Raw genomic sequence first — 19,413 nt, 5'->3', positions numbered from 1 at the left:
TCTTAAGACTGGAGATATTCATATTTGTTTAATCGTGTTAATAGTCGCGCTGCTGAGTTTTGAGTGACTTGTTATCTTTGAATTTGATAAGACGGAAGTCCAAAAAGCAAAATATTACAACAATCAAAATGTCACATAACAAAAGCATGAATTATGCATTTAGTGGTAGTCCTGTCCAAAAGAAAATCGAATTTTACGTCTTTTGTACAACCCACAACAAGAAGCTGAGGGACGTTTTTGTGGAACAAAAGTTTAAAAGTGAACTTTCCTTCAAAAGTAACCCCTAGATTTTTACATGTTTTGTTTGCATGAACAAGATTGCCATCTAAATTCACTCTCAATGTTGGGTAACCTAATCTGTGCCGTGAAGAAACATGAAGAAATTCAATCTTGGTACAGTTGAGTTTTAAACCATTAACCCATGACCACTCCTTGACCGATCGCACTCAATTGATATTTCTGTAGTAAATCAACATCACTATTTCCTCTTAAACACGATGAACAGTCGCGTATCGTCATAAAAAAACATCTTAGGAATGTTATGGGTAACAACTAACTTTCTGAAGGAGATGTATAGAGAATAACTAAAATTGGGCCAAGTACGAACCCCTATGGGACTCCTTGAGAAATGTCATGTCTGAATGACCTCTTGCTTCCAATTACTACAGTGTGAGGGCGCTGGGATAGGTAGGACTCTATCCACATAATTGCTTGACTTTCAATTTCAAAACGCAGTCTCAAGCATTGCAACAATATGTCATGCTTAATGGTGTCGAACACGCGTGAAAATCACACGGATGACTTCCTCTTCTTTATCAAGAGATAAAAGGACATAATTTCTGACTCGCAAAATTGCAGTTTCAATGCTATCAAACGAACGATAGCCAGATTGTGACTCTGCATATAAACTGAGAGTCCTCAAGCACTGTTGGAGCTAAAATGCTACAATTCTTTTTAAAAGTTTACCAAAATACCTCAGATTTGCAATGGGACGTTAAGTTTTAAATCGAAAACATCAGTGGCTGGGATGTGAAACCGGTAATTGGATGCAATTGCTATTCTGCATATTATTTTGCACTCTATCAATCCTGTGGTAAGCATTCCAGCTATAGACCCCATTTTACACGTACACACGTGCTAATTCAACCATGTGGACTCCTGCAGTGGCGGATCCAGCCGGTGGGAAGAGGGGGGGGGGGGGCCAATCCGTGAGAAAATAATAGTTGCGACTCAGCCGTCGGTGAATAACGGGGGGGGGGGGGGGGGGGGTAGGAGGCACTTTTTTGGGGTCCAATTTTTCAGGAAATATTTTGCGCCGGTAACCGGTAATTGGATGCAATTGCTATTCTGCATATTATTTTGCACTCTATCAATCCTGTGGTAAGCATTCCAGCTATAGACCCCATTTTACACGTACACACGTGCTAATTCAACCATGTGGACTCCTGCAGTGGCGGATCCAGCCGGTGGGAAGAGGGGGGGGGGGGGGCCAATCCGTGAGAAAATAATAGTTGCGACTCAGCCGTCGGTGAATAAGCAGGGGGGGGGGGGGTAGGAGGCACTTTTTTGGGGTCCAATTTTTCAGGAAATATTTTGCGCCGACTCAGTCAGCCGGTGAATAAGCGGGGGGGGGGGGGGGGGGGGGTGAGACCACTATTTTTTGGGGGGACCTAATTCGTGAGATTTTTTTTCTTTGAATTCTTTTTGTTGTTGTTGACCCGTCAGCCCCCCCCCCCCCCCTCCCCGTGGATCCACGCCTGCAGAGGATCCAGCCGGCGTCAAGGGGGGGGGGGGGCTTTTGTTTTTGTTTTATAAAGGTTAACTTTACGTTATTATCCTATTTTTTTATCGTTTTGGGGGGCTGGGGGGGGGGCCGGGCCGGAAAAATCGCTACGTGGATCCGCCCCTGGACTCCTGGGTGGAGAGAAGCAGTGTACATAGAATGTCTTGCTTGTGGACATAATGTTTGGCGGAGATCCAACCTACGACCCTTCCATCTCGACGTAGTGTCCAAATCACTCCACTTATACACACCCCTGATTTTATTATATTTTCTATGAACACGATCGCAACTAATTTCGAAATAATTATCTACCTCATGCAATGTTAACGTTACCTTTTCAATTGTGCGTACATTTGTAAGGCAAATAAACGGTTTGAGTTTGAGTTTGAGTTTATTGATTTCACATTTCACATGCAGAAATATTTTGATATCGTAAAATAGGACATTGATCCACTGTATAACGAGGTCTCCTGACAAGATTTTTACGATAGAGATTTGGCTATAGTTTTTAGCAACATATAACGGCAAGCAGGAAGGAGGGTCGTCCATTCCACAAACTTTCCGATTTTGAGAGAATATGGAAATGTTTCAACGTAAGGGGCAGTCGGCGATGAAACGGGCCAGAGCCAGTGCCACTTATATAAAAGAAAATATATATCAATACAACCCATGTTTCCACAATAATGCAATATTTCTATCAACGTGCGCTAAATACCTGAATGCTCTCAATACAAAAAATAGATATGGCCATATTTTTTAAAATTGGAGGTCCGTGTCATAATTCTTTCTATTAATATACGGAGCCCACAAACATGAGTTTGGTCATATTCTGCAGATCTGATTAATACCCAAATGCTGGATCTAAACAAGATCAATTTTAACAAAGGGAAACTGTAGACACCATAGACACCAGTCTAACTCCTTTGTTTAACTGACCTTTACTCGATCTTTAAACAAAATGTTGAGTGTGGTATCCTGAAGTGCGGGTCATTCGGTTCAAACAAAATTACACGAAAGCATAAGCGAAGTTTCAGTGACGTTATTGAATTAGAAATGATGTATATATCGAGGTTTCGTAGTCTAGTCACCTCCGGTGGACTTTGTCAAGCCGAGTGATTATTGACACATTGTCTGCGCATTGAGATCACTGGAGAGATAAAGGGTGACAGTGAATTTGCAGAATCCATATTCTGTAATAGTGACTCGGCTATTCATTGTCGTCATCGCTTTTTGTCGGGAGACGTGTGTTTTCTTTTTCATCCATTAACCTGAAAAGGAGCAAAATTAGTGAACTCTTTTGTTGAAAAAGAAGAATTCATCCCAGATTGTCTACAGCATGGAGCTGCGTACTATTAAACAATATGAAGAGATGGCAAGGCGAAAACTTACAGAACCATTTTTCAGATATTATGCGCTTTCGTCAGGAGAAGGCTTGACATTGCGTGACAGTGAGCAGGCTTTCAAAAGGTAAGAGCGTTTCCCATAGTCAATCAGCAAGGTGCGGAATGGGGGGGGGGGGGTAATGTATATGTCGAGAGTTGTAATCACTTTACGAATGGGCTCTAATGTGAATGTAACGTAGTGCCGGATTACTTTCCAATCTGTTCCAGCATATAAAATGGCTAAAAATGTTCATAAGTTCATTGCCCAGGAGGGTCTATTCTTTTTAGAGCACCTTTTATAATATGCTAGCTAAGTAATATTTAATTAAGAGAAGAGGCACTGAAGGGGAGGTGGGGGTGGGGGGGGGGGGGGGGGGGGGGGGGAAGAGGACACTTTTTTTTTTTTTTTGTCTCAAAATTGAAAAATTGACATTTTGCTCCGTTGGGGGGGGGGGTAAGGTCACCTTTTCTTAGGTCAGCCATGGGGGTGATTTTTTTTTTTTTTTTTTTTTTTTTTTTTAAATTAAAAAAAAAAATTAAAAAAAACAAAGGGGGGGGGGGGGGTTTAGGGATTTTTTTAGGGGGGTTTACACACATAAAAATACCAAAGGGGGGGGTTTTAACCCCCCAAACACCCCCCCCCCCTGCGTACGCGCCTGCATGTTGGTACCAAACATGTCGACTGAATGGAATTGAAATTAATCTATCTATATTCACTTTTTTTTTTTTGTCTCAAAATTTGAAAAATTGACATTTTGCTCCGTTGGGGGGGGGGGGGGTAAGGTCACCTTTCTTAGGTCAGCCATGGGGGTGATTTTTTTTTTTTTCAATTTTTAAAAAAAAAAATTAAAAAAAAAAAATTAAAAAAACAAAGGGGGGGGGGGTTTAGGGATTTTTTTAGGGGGGTTTACACACATAAAAAATACCAAAGGGGGGGGGGTTTAACCCCCCAAACACACCCCCCCCCCCCCTGCGTACGCGCCTGCATGTTGGTACCAAACATGTCGACTGAATGGAATTGAAATTAATCTATCTATATTCACAGCAAAAATTTACACTCAGACAAAAGGACCACTTATAACAGGTCCGTATGATTAACATATACCCCCAACAATCTACTAAATGGCTTACAACTTTTCCTTTTGAAGGTAAACGTTCAAATGTTTCCTGACAGATGAAATAGAAAATTGCCTACATGAGTCTAACTTCTTGTAAAGTCAAATATTTGCGCCGATATACTACAACTAGGAAAACAGCCCTACATATTATAGATAGATGTACTTGTACAATAGAAATGCTAATGTTCTGGATTTTCAATCTACACGTGGTAGAGTCTCAAACGTCCTACATTTCAGTGTTACTTGTTTTCTCCTTTTTTATAATTTCTAATGTGTCTCAGTGCAAGCGTGGTATTATTTAATAAAAAATATAAAAACATATTTATTCATGCATGAGCATATAAATTAAAATTATATTTGTACTCTTTTTCAACATACTTATTATCGTTCTGATTTGTAAAGAAAATACATTCAGCAAAGAATAATACTGAAATGAAATGAAAACATGAGCAACAGATATCTTCAACATCAATATCTCCAGCACAAAACAAGTATGAGATTGTTTTTCTTTTCCTGAATGACATTATTCAAGAATAGATACATATTGTATTTTATTTGGAAAGGGATTTCATCAATATATGCCCTTGGCCTTTGTTACAAAACGAAAAAGAAAATGAAGTACGAAATTTTAATTTGAGTGACATTTCGGACACCCTTTAATCTGCACATTGAATCCTTAGAGCAAACCTATGATTAAACCTTCGCAACGTTCGTTAAAGATAAAGACCAGTTATGGTCATGCGATTGCATTGTGAAAGTTGAACGTTGTGGAATCGATCAGAAAAGGTTGATCATCTAGCATATAAGTATTGGTACTGCAAGGTTCTGGAATCGTCAAAATGATAAGAAATTTGGCCCAGTCTTCGTAAAGTTACAAGCACTGTACACAGACAGATGTATATGGGACTACGCAAACGTGCGCGACACGTGCGTTTATCTCTCACAGTCCAATAGATAAACTAATTTACCAAATTTATCAATTAGTAGGCGGTTTCCCGGCAAAATTTGTATCATCATGTATTAGTCAAAACATATTCTTTCACATGATTGGTAATAAGAGCTTCCATTTCATTTTTTGAAATTGGGGCGTTTCCAATACTGGTCTTTACTTAAAAGGTTTCTTTCACAATGCAATCGCATGACCATAACTGGTATTTATCTTTAACCCCACATTGTATGATAACAACGATATCAAAAATGATTGTTATAGGTTTCTTTCACAATGCAATCGCATGACCCCACATTGTATGATAAGAACGATATAAAAAATGATTGTTATATGTTTTTTTAATCAGTGGCGTAGGTTCTATACAAATACTGTAATCCGCATTTGACATGAACAAACTACATGTATCATGATACTACATGTACAAAGTGTCAAGTATCGTACTATACGTCTTATTATCGCGTTGTAGTTCCGGTTTTCACAAAGATTTTATCAGACAACTGCATCTGACAATAAAGAAATGGGAAACAATAAGAAGGATTGTCAGCATGACTGCCGAGTAAATTTGACACTACAAGATGAAATTTCTCATTAGCATCCGTGTATAGTACCCGTACAAGCAAGACCGTCATAACCAGGCGCGTACGCAGGGGGGGGGGGGGTTAAACCCCCCTTTAGTTTTTTTTATGTGTGTATTTTTGAGCAACCCCCCCCCCCTTTTTGTGGATTTATAAAAAAAAAAAAAAAAAAAAAAAAAAATGATGCCAATGGCTGACCTAAAAAAAAGTGACCTTACCCTCCCCCTACGGAGCAAAATGTCAAATGTTCAAATTTCGAAACCCCCCCCCAAAAAAAAAAAAAGTGTACTCTTACCCCCCCCCCCCTCCCCCCTCCCGCTTATTCAGCGGTGGGCTGAGTCGTTGCGAAATTTTTGGCCCGATTTCAAAATGTTAACCCCCCCCCCCTTGAAAAAATCCTGTGTACGCCACTGGTCGTAACAATGGTTACCCTATAATACCTTGGAGTAAGGGACCTCAGGCTTAAGCTTCCTTCTATTCTAATATGTTTATAATTATACTCATGAATAAAGAGGAGTAGTGGTCTTGTGGATAAGTATCCAAGCTATCCGAAGGTCCGGGGTTCTTACTCCTGGCGTGGCACTGGCGTTCTTTAGCGAGACATTAATCTACATTTGCCGTTCTCAATCCAGGTAATGTGCTTGGAGAACCAGTAAGAAGAAATTGCCTGAATAAAAGAGCGGCTTATCATAGTCATCACAATTCAGCCTTTAAAAACAGAGTAACCTCGCTAGTCTTAAGGACCGCTATTCATAACGTGAAACTTCCTATACGTGAATAACTGCTATTCATAAAACAGAAAGGGGGTCACTATTCATAAAGGCATAACGTCCTTATGAATAGCGGTCCTTAAGAAAAGTGAGGGGACACCTTAGAACCACTATGAATGGCTATATGAATTTATCATAGTTTATCACTATCATTGATAGTAGTAGTAGTAGTGGTAGTAGTGTTATTATCGTCCTTAAATCGTTAAAAGTTATTTTAAAAATACAGTAAAAACTGAATAATACTTCAAACCTTGAATGCATATCAACCAACAACAAAAAACACAAAAAACAAAGGAAAACAAATCACAAACAACGAAACAGACAGACAAAAAAAAAAAAATCAAGATTCTTTTTGGCATCCATATCTACTAAATGAAATATTCTTTTGAGTTCTGCAGGTATAGATTTCGGCCACGCCTACTCGTAGATGTGTCTGATATCCAACTGTCAACCAAGGTCTTGGGTCAATCCATTAGTATGCCTATATGTGTCTCGCCAACTGGAGCTCATCGCTTAGCTAATGCTGATGGGGAAAAGGCCACGGCAAGAGGTTAATGTAGTATTCTTCTGATTATTATTATTAATTAATTATCCATATTACAATTTTGTTTTCTTTTATCTTCACACTAGTTAATGAAAAAAGCCTAGCACATTATATTCCGTAGTAAGTGAAGAAAACGGGAAATTAAACCGTAATTTTTTCCAAGGGATAAATACTATTAGTAAATTGAGAGCTGTTCTTGTATATAAGGATTAAAATGATAACTGCAATGATGACAAAGTATGCATGCATGACATTTTATGCATCTCTTCACAAACTTTGAATACGAATATTCGCTCCTCTAGTCTCGTTCGCTCTTAAAAGTAATACAAAGTTTTGGTATGGGGTCATGGATTTGGTTCAAATGAACATATTGGAAGCATTTATATACGATCCTACAATATTCAGTGATCGTTGTCGCGGTCGAAATCGACTCTAAAGTTATGAAATTGTAAATAATAAACACTTTATGTTGAATAGCTCCCTCTCAAGATCAAGATAATTAAACTATAAAACAATGTTTATTGACTAAAATCGACCGATTAGCTATTCTCGTTCGGAAATGATATACCACAACTACATACTCTTTCATGATCGCAGCTACCATTGTACGGCCGTAGGAGCTATTTGAAATTTATCAAAATTTACCGGGAGCACCGGTAAATCTTTATATTCAATTTTTCTCGAAAGCAGAAGTGTTTTAGGGGCTACAATTTCTTGTGTTTTTAATACATCCACAGGGGAATCCAAATATATCAAAATTGTAAAGAATCACTATCCACCCATTTTTCAAAATTTCCCAAAACTTTGTAATACCTTTAAAGTAGCTACAGTTTAATTCACGCCTAATGGCACTATCAAATTTTCCAAATAAGAAATAAAAATGAAAATCATAGTACCTTGGAAGTCGAGAAGAGAAAGAATAAGAAAGTTCTATTGCCCCGGCCTCCCGCCCCCTCCCCCCTCCCCCCCCCCAAAAAAAAAAAAATAGCGTCCAAGAATACCATAGACCCATTTTCACCAGGGACTCGGGCTTTGAAGATTTTGCCCGAAATTAATTACATCTATTAAATATCTTATCAGTTTGGTTTTATTGCCACCAAGCTCTGGGACTATCATTATCTATTAAATGAATTAGAAAACCTCTTCCGACAGATAATCAAGTACTAACAAGTTTCAAATTATTGGATTCAAATAAATAGGAGCAATGGAGGCAGGAACTCTCATGATCCAGAGTTGCTTCTCAAATGAGAAGTATTCCGACGTTGCACGTGCCGCGCCGGAGGGACTTCGCTGGTGCCAGATTATATTTTTAAAGATCGCCAGGTGACACGACATCTCATCAGGGAGGCTGAGAGGGCGGGCTATAAAGCTGTGGTTCTTACCATCGATTCTCCGCTGACAGGGTTTAAAGCTGATGAAGTCGGTCCTGATTACATGTGCCATCGACACGATGAGTACAGGTATGTAGTGTACAATACGTGATTATATGGAGTATGTACATGATAAGCTATTCAACCTTCAAGTTGATAAAATGCGATCTCGGATTCGTGGCACAGCCGTAAAATAATGGGACCGCTGGTTTGTCTTTTGATCCATTCCTATTTTTGTTTTGTTTTGTCACCAATTTCAATAAAAAAATTTTTTTAGAAACTCATTTTCTCATAACTTTGAACCAAATTACACTTTGGATACACATAAACAACATTAAATTTTTAGAAAGGAGTGATTATTACATGTGTATAAGAACTTCTTTTGATAATTGTCCATACTAGGTTTTTGGTATTAAAGGTTATCCAGAATATTTATTTTCATGTTAAGTGGTTACTTTCATATACTAAGTCCATACATGGAACGATACAATGTACTGACAGCCGATTTATTTGCTCTCTTCTAATCTCTACTATTTTTTCTCTTCAATTCTCTTGTCTCATCTCTCTATATCTTTATTTTCTCTTCTTTTCTCTCTACCTCAGATATTTTAACATGGAGATGGACTCATCGGAGTCCCAGGCAGCAGCTAAACGAGCAGGAGATCCAACACTCTTCGTTCATTTCGGAACAGACATGGACAGTAGTGTCACGTGGGATGACGTCAAGTGGCTTAGAAGTGTGACGTCACTTCCTATCGTGTGTAAAGGCATTCTCACAGGTATATGGACATGCACCCTCCTCGCCCCATTCAATGTTGTACGATGTTATACAACACCTACGTGGATCCCTGTCATTTGATTGGAGGATTGTTGGTCACATGATATTCAATAGATGGTATATTGCACGGTCGTGCATTTTTGGTTATATGCGCCGTGCATTTTTGGTTATATGCAGACTGCGTACCTCTCTGCCGTGCGCGCGCGTATCCCTGCGAGTATCTGACGCGAAGGCAATCTGAATGTAATCGAGAAGGCTTGAATCCAACTTGAATTTATCTTTAATATAAGGAGTAAAGCATAATTTGTTGATTAACGTTCTATTAGATCTTCTTCGATGTTGTGTAAAAAAAATAATGAATGTTTTTCATTCGTTCAATGGTGCGAATATTTTCATTCGTTGAAAGATTAACATTAATTCTATTCAACTCGGCTAACGCCTCGTTGAATAGAATGTTAATCTTTCAACTCATGAAAATATTCGCACTATTGAACTCATAACCATTCATTATTTGTATATTGTATTGATTATGTAAATAATGTAATGACAACTAGCACATTGACTGAACTATAGATATTAATCCCTATGGAAATATGGTAGTGAATTACGATGACAATATTATTATGATAACAATGTCAATAATTATGATAAAGATGTATAACACTGATAATATTGATATTTTGACGGCAGGCGCGTACGCGGGGGGGGGGGGGTTAAACCCCCCCTCCTTGAGTTTTTTTTTTTATGTGTATTTTTTTGGAGGCAAAAAAAAAAAAAAAAGTGTCCGCTTACCCCCCCCCCCCAGCTTATTCAGCGGCTGGCTGAGTCGTTGCGAAATTTTGGGCCCGATTTTAATCCCCCCCCCCTTGAACAAATCCTGCGTACGCCACTGTTTGACGGCGAGACTGTAGTAGGTCTACATGTCGTATCCGGTTTGGTGGGGCTGGACGAAATTAAGTAAACACAAACGAACAAACAAACAAAACAATAACAAAACGTTATATTTAATGACACGGTGATGTGGAATGATATACATATCACGTTACGATTACGACTCTTTTTTCATGGAATTGTCTTAATAATAATTAAAAAAAAGGATTTATAAGGCGCCAAATCCACTTGATATTCAAATGCTCAAGGCGCAGCTTGTGCAAGAGATGAAATACGTACATGATACAAAGTGCAATAGGAAAGGTACAGACATGAAAGGTTATGGTAATCAATTATAAGCTAAATTAAGCAGATATTTCTATGATTGTTTTTTTTAACACTTCAGCAGGTGTTTAAGTCGTAAGGCTTGTAAAGTGTGTGTGTACCTGTTACGTTGAAATTGTGGCGACCTTAATGAATAAAAAAATGCACCACCACTTAATGCTAGTATAAGAAAGCGTTTAAGTTTTGATTCGCTATAATTCAACCTCAAACAAAGGCACGTGGGCACCATTTCGGTTAGGATGCTGATGTTTCATGCCCGAATATGAACTTTCACAACTATCAATATTCCGAGTGTGCGAGCAAGTTTTGACACTTTATGGTAGTTACAAGTCAATTTTTTCTTTTAAATGTAATAACATGATGCAAAGGTTATAAATAGACCACCTCGCCGCCCGAATTTCTTGAATATAATCATTGAAGTTGAGGTATCGATTCTCTGAATTTTGGTAATTTCTTAATTCCCACGGAGAGGGGGGAAGGGGTGGGGGGGGGGGGGCTAGGATGGGAGGCTGCAGTTCCCCTTCTTCGCCTATGACCTAACACACACATTCACACCAATACACACAAAAACACACACATATCATAACGTGCACACTAACACATTTTTGTAAATTCTTTCTATGGTTTTTATAATTTAGGTCAAGCAGCTCGACAGGCGGCTGATGCCGGGGCAAGTGGTATATTCATATCTGCTCATGGTGGAAGACAACTTGATGGAGTACCAGCGCCTGTGAGTTATTTCTGAGTAAATTTGAGCCTGAATCTGAATTTGAGTTTGCATTTGAGGTTGAAGATGAGTTTGAGTTTAAATTTTAGCTTGGTGATGTTTGAGTATGGGTTTGGGTTTTAGATTGAGTTTGAGATTGAGATCGAGTTTCTTTTAAAAAGAGTTTTAGTTTAACTTTAAGATTGAATTTGAGATCGAGTTCCCAGATCGGTTTGTGTCCGATTTTAAATTTGAGTTTGGACTTAAATGTGAGTCAGAGATTGAGTTTGAGATTATGTTTCCGATAAAGGGATAAATCTTTTAAATGAAATCCGGAAAAAAGCACAAGAGTTAATCAAGTTTTCATGTACAAATTCATTAAAGCAATATTTGCTGTAAAAATTGCGTTGTTAGTGTACTCCCTCAAACATGGTTGGTGAATTTTGAAGACGTTTTTCTCGTGCTGGAACTAGTTTTTATAACGTTTCTTATTATGGTACTATCATTTTTGTTTAAATTTTATTTATACCCCAAATATTTTGCCTCGTCTAGTTTGTCAAAAGACATGTATTTTTTCCATAATTGAAGATCGACGCATTAGCTGAAGTAGTGGAAGCAGTTCGTGGTCGAAACGTAGAGGTATATATGGATGGAGGAGTACGGGCAGGAACAGATGTCCTCAAGGCTCTAGCTAGAGGTGCCAAGGCTGTATTTGTAGGGAGACCTGCTCTGTGGGGACTGGCGTGTAATGTAAGTTTGAGGATTCGGACCTATTTCTATTCTATCTTGCTACTAGACACGTATAAAATATACTTTAATTTTTGATGGTTGATTATTTATGGTTTGTTTGTCCTGCATGACTACTAATAAAACGTGTGAATGCTTGTAAGTAAACGACCAGGGCACCAACTGCTTTTAGTCCTCTCCGAAGGAATTGGTAATGAGGATAAATGCATTACCCAAAATTTCACAAACGCATCGACTTAGTTTCGAACTCGAGACCTCCCGGTTAAGAGGCCATTACACTACCATTGAACCATCGCTCTTACTGTTATTAAAAGTTGTGGACATGGCTGAGTTATGAACATAACATTACATTATATCTGTCATTTGGCTTTACAAAAAAAAACGTTCTGATCAAAGCTCTGGTAGGACTATTGTAATGCAATAATTATATAACACTTCAAGTAATAAATAGGATCGCCAACGTATGAGACTAAATCACTTGCAAAATCCTGTGGTGATTGACTTGTCCAATCGGTTCGTCTTGAGAATTCACGTCATCAGTAAACACTTTTTCATACACTGTTATTTGTACAGATAATGCAGATAATCATAAACGAAAATATTGTTAAACAAACCAGATATTTTTAAGGTTGGATATTTTGTGGTATATTGACATTCCCGAGTGATTCTTCTTTGAAATACATGTTATAAAAAAAATATATATATATTTATAGAACAAAGCCCTAATGGTGAAATTTGTAATCATAGTTTCTTGTGTTTTTGTACAATATATATATATATATATATATATATATAGTTTGGTAGGTACTAACACATTTGTTTACCCTTGTAGGTATCTTTTTTTTAGAATAAGGACTTCAGTCTCCTAAAGCCAATATTGTGGCTTTCTAACATGGCCACACATTCATATTCATGATTACAGTCTCGGAGATATTTTTTCTTGAACTCCGTTTGTGTATTTACAATGACTTTCCCACACCTAAGGGATACTGCTCATGCATGAATATGTTGCGTATACATATTTCCCTCTGTGGGCAGACCACAGAATATAATCATATCATTTGACACAGATTTAGCGCTCTTCTGGCTTTCAGGAGACGATATGATAATTCCTTTCTCAATACTCGAAACGGGTCAATTGAATATTTACTGATTTACCCAGATTACTAGCTTTCCCGCGCATTTTACGAGATCAGAAAAGTGTGCATAGCCTTCTGCTAAAAAAACCGAAAAGAAGTACGATATTGTCGAGCAACAACGAGCTTCAGGGTGGGCATGTGTCCAATCTCTCTGTTTTGTATTCTCATAGTTTACTTTTGATTTATAGCATTAATAGTGTTTTTCTTTCACCTTTCAAACCTCATTTTCGGAGAAAAGTGAAAATTACTTGGAAAATTTACAGTAGTAATTGTGAGTTTATTCATAGTTTTTTTATTACATTTTTGGAGAAAAGTAAAGATTGACTAAATCTTATTATGCATGGTTTCCATCCGCTCGAGGACATTAATTTGTTGAATGTGTTTATTTTTCTCTCTTAGTTTTTCTTTTACAGCTCCAATCTCCACCTCTTTTACAAACGAAGAACGCTTTATAAGGGGAATTCTGTTTTTTTTCCTTCTATACCACACATAGGCCCGAATTCACAAAGCAAGGTTTGAGCTCAAACCTCCTCTTGTTTCGCCAAACCTCCTTTTGTTCTTTACAAACCAGGTTTGTAAAAAACGCGTAAAACGCGTCATATGACGTACGAAAACCAAGGTTTGTCGACAAACTTCCTTTGTGAATTCGGGCCTTAATGTTGAACAAATATTTATTTATTAACCATACCCTTTTGTTGTTTTTTGTTTCTATTTTGTTCAGGGAGCCAGCGGTGTTACTAATGTGTTAGAAATCCTTCGACAAAATTTGAGATATGCGATGGGACTATGCGGTAAGCTAAATCATTTTAATTGAGTCCCATTAATTTTTTGAATTGATACATATTTATTAACATGACTAATTAAAAATGCACGTATACAATAATGATAAACTTTTCGAACTAACGATTATAAAAAAACACAGTGATGAAATAGCTTAAACATTGATTGGGATGGCTAGACTAGTGTAAATGTCAATACAAATACAAAATGCAAACCTTACATTTCGGTGGCTCATATAAAAAGCCAGCAAAAAAAAAAATCTAGATACTTTTTCGGAAGGGGACACACATTACACTTTTTAAAAACATGTTTAGATGCTGTTGGTATTGGCGACTGAGTATGACCCCGTCCCCAAATCCATCAATTTTTCCCGTTTCCCCTTTTTGGAAAAACATAGGTTAAGCATCAGTTCCCCCCCCCCCCCTGTAACGCCGACCCTCAGTGCAATTACAAAATATCCCCTATCATAGTGTAGAAAACTTGTATCTTTTCTTTCCAGAAATTGTCCTTGGTAGTATGTACCCTTTAATCATGGAGTCGGCGCTTTTGATGTTCTGTCTTCCCTTTATATCTATCATGCATTTTAACCCTCTTCTTCCCATGAATCACTTAATGTGAGGAAAAGGATTATTACCCAATGCATGGAGAGTGACCAGTTTATTAGTAACATGCATTCTTAATCAGGAATTAGAGGGGTTATTGTTTCGTCCAATCGATCATTTTCACTCCATGTCATGTTGTACGTGAGATGATTTATTTATTCGTCGGGAACATTCCTTTTTAGTATCGTGAACATTTCCTCGGCTAACGGACTTCACTTTTGGAAGAATTTTCCAATTTCTTTATTAAGAATGACGAACAACTGGATTTGAACCATTAATCGGTATTTTTTTTTATCTTGGGTTATTTTGTTGTTGTTCTTGTATATTTAGTCATTCATGTTTAAACATTTCTAACATTTGCTCCATTATTGGTCATTTTGTCATTCGCATCGTGCTGAGTGGCGTAGTTAGAATGCCATTATCAAATCTCAAATGACAAAAGAATAATGAAGACTGGTGCCCCCCCCTCCCCCGCCTCAAGCCAGTGCTCCCTTCATGGAAAGACTCATATGCTGTGCCACGGTAAATAGTCTCAACGTTGTATATGGCGTATTCTTTTAAAAAGTTGTGAGCACTCCAGACTGAAGAGAATTAAAATGAAATAATGTTATTGATTCAGTAGTTCGACATCTTTAAAAATATGTTGCCTGGCGTTTTCTTTTCAGGTTGTGCCAATGTCAATGATATCCCTGACGACGTCGTTGTGCATGAATCGTTTTATCACCAGCCGAGGCCAAAATTGTGAGGATAACCTATAACGAAATTTGATCACAGGCGCTTCATCGTTATTCTATTTGTCTTCATTGTTCTTTTCTTTTCTTTTTACAACAACAGTTGTTGATATCGTTTTTTCTTCTTTTCGGTTTGTTAGTATTTAAAGCTCACTCGGCCCGAATTGGTCCGATGAGCTTATACCGGGGCTTGGCATCCCGCCCACAATTTCAAAACGCTTTTCCTTCAGAATATGTATCCTTCATTGACTGATTTTTATTTTGCTTCTTTTCTCTAAACAGAGCTAATTAAGTGAGATACAAGGATTTTTTTCAAAGAATTTTGAAATTTTGCCTTAAGCATTGATTATAATAATTTATGTAATTTTTGTCAAAATTTACAAGTAATGCCTTTTCTCCCATAATCATCAACTGAGTTGTGTTTAATAAGGCAAGATGGGGCATTCAATATTCAACACATAATTGCAAAATTCTTATGCTGGGGTAATTTTGATGTTGTTTTCTTTATAAAGATATTGATTGGATTGGTACAAATCCATCAACAAATATATCTAATTCATTTATCAACTGATTATGATCTGTAGTATTATGTCTAATAAAGCTAGGTTGGGTGCTTAAAAAATCTACTCAGTATCTTTATATTTTGCTTCAATCCTCATCATGATAATTAAAGCACACTCATTTTCAAAAAATGCTTCTTCTTTCATGTTTCAAGTTTGTTTGTTTCCACTTTATCGAAAATAACATAATTGAACATAATGTTCATGGTAAAAGTTACGAAAAAAGATACACTCATAAGTATGATAAATACATTGAAAAAGCAAAATAAAATGGAGAATCTTCTAAATAGCAAAGCTTTTATTATTGAGGTCCCAATTAATAATTGTGTATATAAATTAGGATATCTGAATAAACGTAAGGTATTTAAAATATATGAGTATATGAGGGTTGTCTTTAAGTGACGTATTTTTTACTAAACATAGCGTTAACAATTATGAAATCAGGGAAAAGTTCTGTGCTTTCCTCAGCATAACCAAATGTTTATAAATCATATAAAAGGATCAGTGTTCATTTTAGCAAACCAATTTAGAAGAGAGATTTATAGAATCGTGATAATTACTTTAGCCGAAGGCCGGATGAGCTTTACGCCAGTGTTGTTCTGGTTTAATTGTTTAAATGATTATACGAGGGTTGTCTTTAAGTGACGTATTTTTACTAAACATAGCGTTAACAATTATGAAATCAGGGAAAAGTTCTGTGCTTTCCTCAGCATAACCAAATGTTTATAAATCATATAAAAGGATCAGTGTTCATTTTAGCAAACCAATTTAGAAGAGAGATTTATAGAATCGCGATAATTACTTTAGCCGAAGGCGGGATGAGCTCTACGCCAGTGATGTTCTGATTTAATTGTCTTCGTTTATATGATTCGATTTATTCATTTCGGTTTTAATTTAAGCATAAAGATTGTGCAAGGTGATTTAGTAATTAAAAAAAAGTAAACACACTCCGTGTTATATCATGATTCTATCAACTGAGTTGGAAAAGTATTGCTTCCAGAATAACGTGTATTTTATTGCTTTTTGTAGTGCTTGATTGTGTCTATATCTCTTTACGGCTAGTTATGCTGGGAATGTACGTTGCATTTTTCGTTACGTATCGTAGAGAAAGTTCTTTGAAACAAATGTTAATAAAGGAGTCGGATTACCTGCAGACTTAGGCCCGTATTTTTAACGGCCGTAACTAAATCCTGTTTTACTAAACAGTTGTGTATCAAGAGCTTCCTGAAACCTTGATTCATTTATTTAGTAAATGCACAGTAATTGCTCCAATATGGAAAAAGCTTGCAGATTATATTGATAATATGACGAAGGAGACAACACTGTACTTTCACTTCGCTCATATATTTGGTATTGATATCGGTGGCAGGCATGATGTATGTATTAATTTTGTATTTCTGTGCCTCAAATTTTATATTATTCGATGTAAAGAGGAAGGAATACATTTCCAGGGTTTCTTTTCTTTAGTAAAAATGAAACAGACTAATAAGTTAAACATGAGTTCATAGTTATACACGACTTTAAACAGGACTTAAACAGTTGTTTATTTAGATGTGGACACTACGAAATTTAATTAGACAGGGCGTTTAAGTCCTGTCTTACAAAACAGTTGTTTAAATTTACTCATGACTAGACCCGAATTCAGAATACCGGCCAGTCTTAGGCCAGGACTTAGGTATGACGTTTATTGTATTTGATTATTCAAAATGAAGTACTTTCTTTAATAAACTGAACTAAACGTTAATGTTTGTGTTGATGTGCATTATATTTTGTGTCAATTGAAGTAATGCCAAATCGCATTATTGTTAGGGGTGCATCTCCATTGTGAAGAGAAGTATTGGGTACGTGCTATTGGTATCGGCGTGCATTAAAAATATTTAAAAAAACGTTTTAGCCCTCCATAGGCTATTTTCTTCTTCTAAGAACTAAAATTTGTAATTTTGCTATAAATTTAAACAAATAGTTGATGCTTAATCAAAGTCACCAAGCAATTTAAAGCATCGTTTCTTTTGTCTTCAAAACCAAAAATTACATTTTCTAAATTAAACTCTTTATGTAATCGAGAACCTTCATTTATCCATTTCACCGTTTCATTCCAGATTGATTTACTGATTTCACAATTGTATAAGAAATGTTCTATATTTTCCAGCTCTCTTTTACAAAGCGAACATTTATCATTACTCACTATTTTCATCTTATACAGTTGCTTGTTCAAATACAGAATCCTATTTAATATCTTATACTGAATATATCTTAAACCGATATCTGAAGTAAAATGAAATATCATTCTATGATACTTCTGCATTCTTGGACATTCAGGGTTATAATCTAAATGTCGTTCCTATTTCAGACATATTGAGTGCACACAATTTGTTTTTCCCAGAAAAGTTTTGTAAATATATTGACAACTTTTTATGTCATGTACTAATATTTTGATATGCGACGGTATTAGAGGATCCACTCATTTTTTTCACATTTTTAAATATGCATTTGATATCGACACTTTATAGCCTGAGTTACAGAATAATAAGACAAATAAATTTTTTCATCAATCAAATCATCTGATGCCTTTTTCATACCAAGATTTTTAAAATACAGATTTTTGTCCAATTTTTTTATTGAGCTATTTCTCCACAACGGATTATCTAAGCAATCATCTCCCTCTATACGACTCAACATAGACAGAGCGTTAAACACATGTCTCCAAAAAGGATTAGCAACTTCATGAGACAATGCCGAAAAATATTCATCACCAAACCCTGCTACAAATGGTTTTGTTAAAAACGATTGCATTAAATGACTAACATCATTACATGTTCCTAAAATCATTCTTCGAAACCATAACTTTAGTGACATGTAAAAAAACTCAATATCTGGCATTTTAAGTACCCCTTCTTCATATGTGCCAACAACCTGTTTCCTACTAAGTTTATTTGGCTTATTCTTCCATTTAAAGTTAAAGAACTGAACTTTTATGGTTTCATTAACTAAGCTGGGATTTGGGATTTTAGGATCTGGGATTGCCATAACAAGATGATTAAACTGTGGTATAACAGTAATGATTTAGCACTGAGTTGTAACTCTTCCAAGAACCGTAATGTTCTTTTTGATCCAAGAAATCATCTGGCGTTTTACTTTGTCAAAAATTCTATCATAGTTATAATCTGGTATTTTGTCAATAACAACATGAAAGTCAGCACCAAGATTACGAAAAAAATCATTATGTACAAAATTCACTCAGCGTGCATACTTCAAATATTTAATTCGCCAAAGGCATATTTTCCTCAAACTTGACAGGTCATTTCTGTGTTGAATAGTTGGACAGTGTGTTGATAAGAAAGAAAACACAGCAACAAAAAAACAAGAAAACAAAACAAAAGTAGTGAATGGTTAATGGGAAATAAAAGGTGCCATGCATATTGTGGTGTTCTTGATAAATGTCTGATACAGATAGCTTTGTTTTGTCCAAAATCAGAATAAAACTTCGAAGCGTAAAAGACCGGTTTACTATCCGGTTTTCAAATTTATGGATGTTCCCCCCCCCCCAAAAAAGTGCCCCTTTTTAAATAGTAAAAGTGCCCCTATATCTTCGTAAGAAGTGCCCCCTTTTACATAGGAAAAAAATATCCCATTTTATTTTGCAATAAGTGTTCATTGTCCATTC

At 36.5% G+C, this 19,413-nt stretch overlaps 1 protein-coding gene across 1 annotated transcript; it reads left to right on the top strand.

Moving 5' to 3' along the window:
- The first annotated feature begins 2,959 nt into the window (after nt 1-2,959).
- LOC583653 (hydroxyacid oxidase 1) lies at nt 2,960-17,493 on the top strand. Its single transcript, XM_030976054.1, is given in 9 exon segments — nt 2,960-3,250; nt 6,976-7,127; nt 8,321-8,419; nt 8,422-8,581; nt 9,095-9,270; nt 11,123-11,214; nt 11,779-11,940; nt 13,798-13,867; nt 15,124-17,493. Coding segments are annotated over 9 exon segments (1,122 nt in total). The 5' UTR covers nt 2,960-3,119; the 3' UTR covers nt 15,204-17,493.
- Nucleotides 17,494-19,413: the final 1,920 nt, after the last annotated feature.

This window comes from Strongylocentrotus purpuratus, unplaced genomic scaffold (assembly GCF_000002235.5).
Source record: "Strongylocentrotus purpuratus isolate Spur 01 unplaced genomic scaffold, Spur_5.0 spur5_scaffold_8, whole genome shotgun sequence".
Taxonomy (NCBI): Eukaryota; Metazoa; Echinodermata; class Echinoidea; order Camarodonta; family Strongylocentrotidae; genus Strongylocentrotus; species Strongylocentrotus purpuratus.
This window is presented reverse-complemented; position numbering and strand designations above follow the sequence as displayed.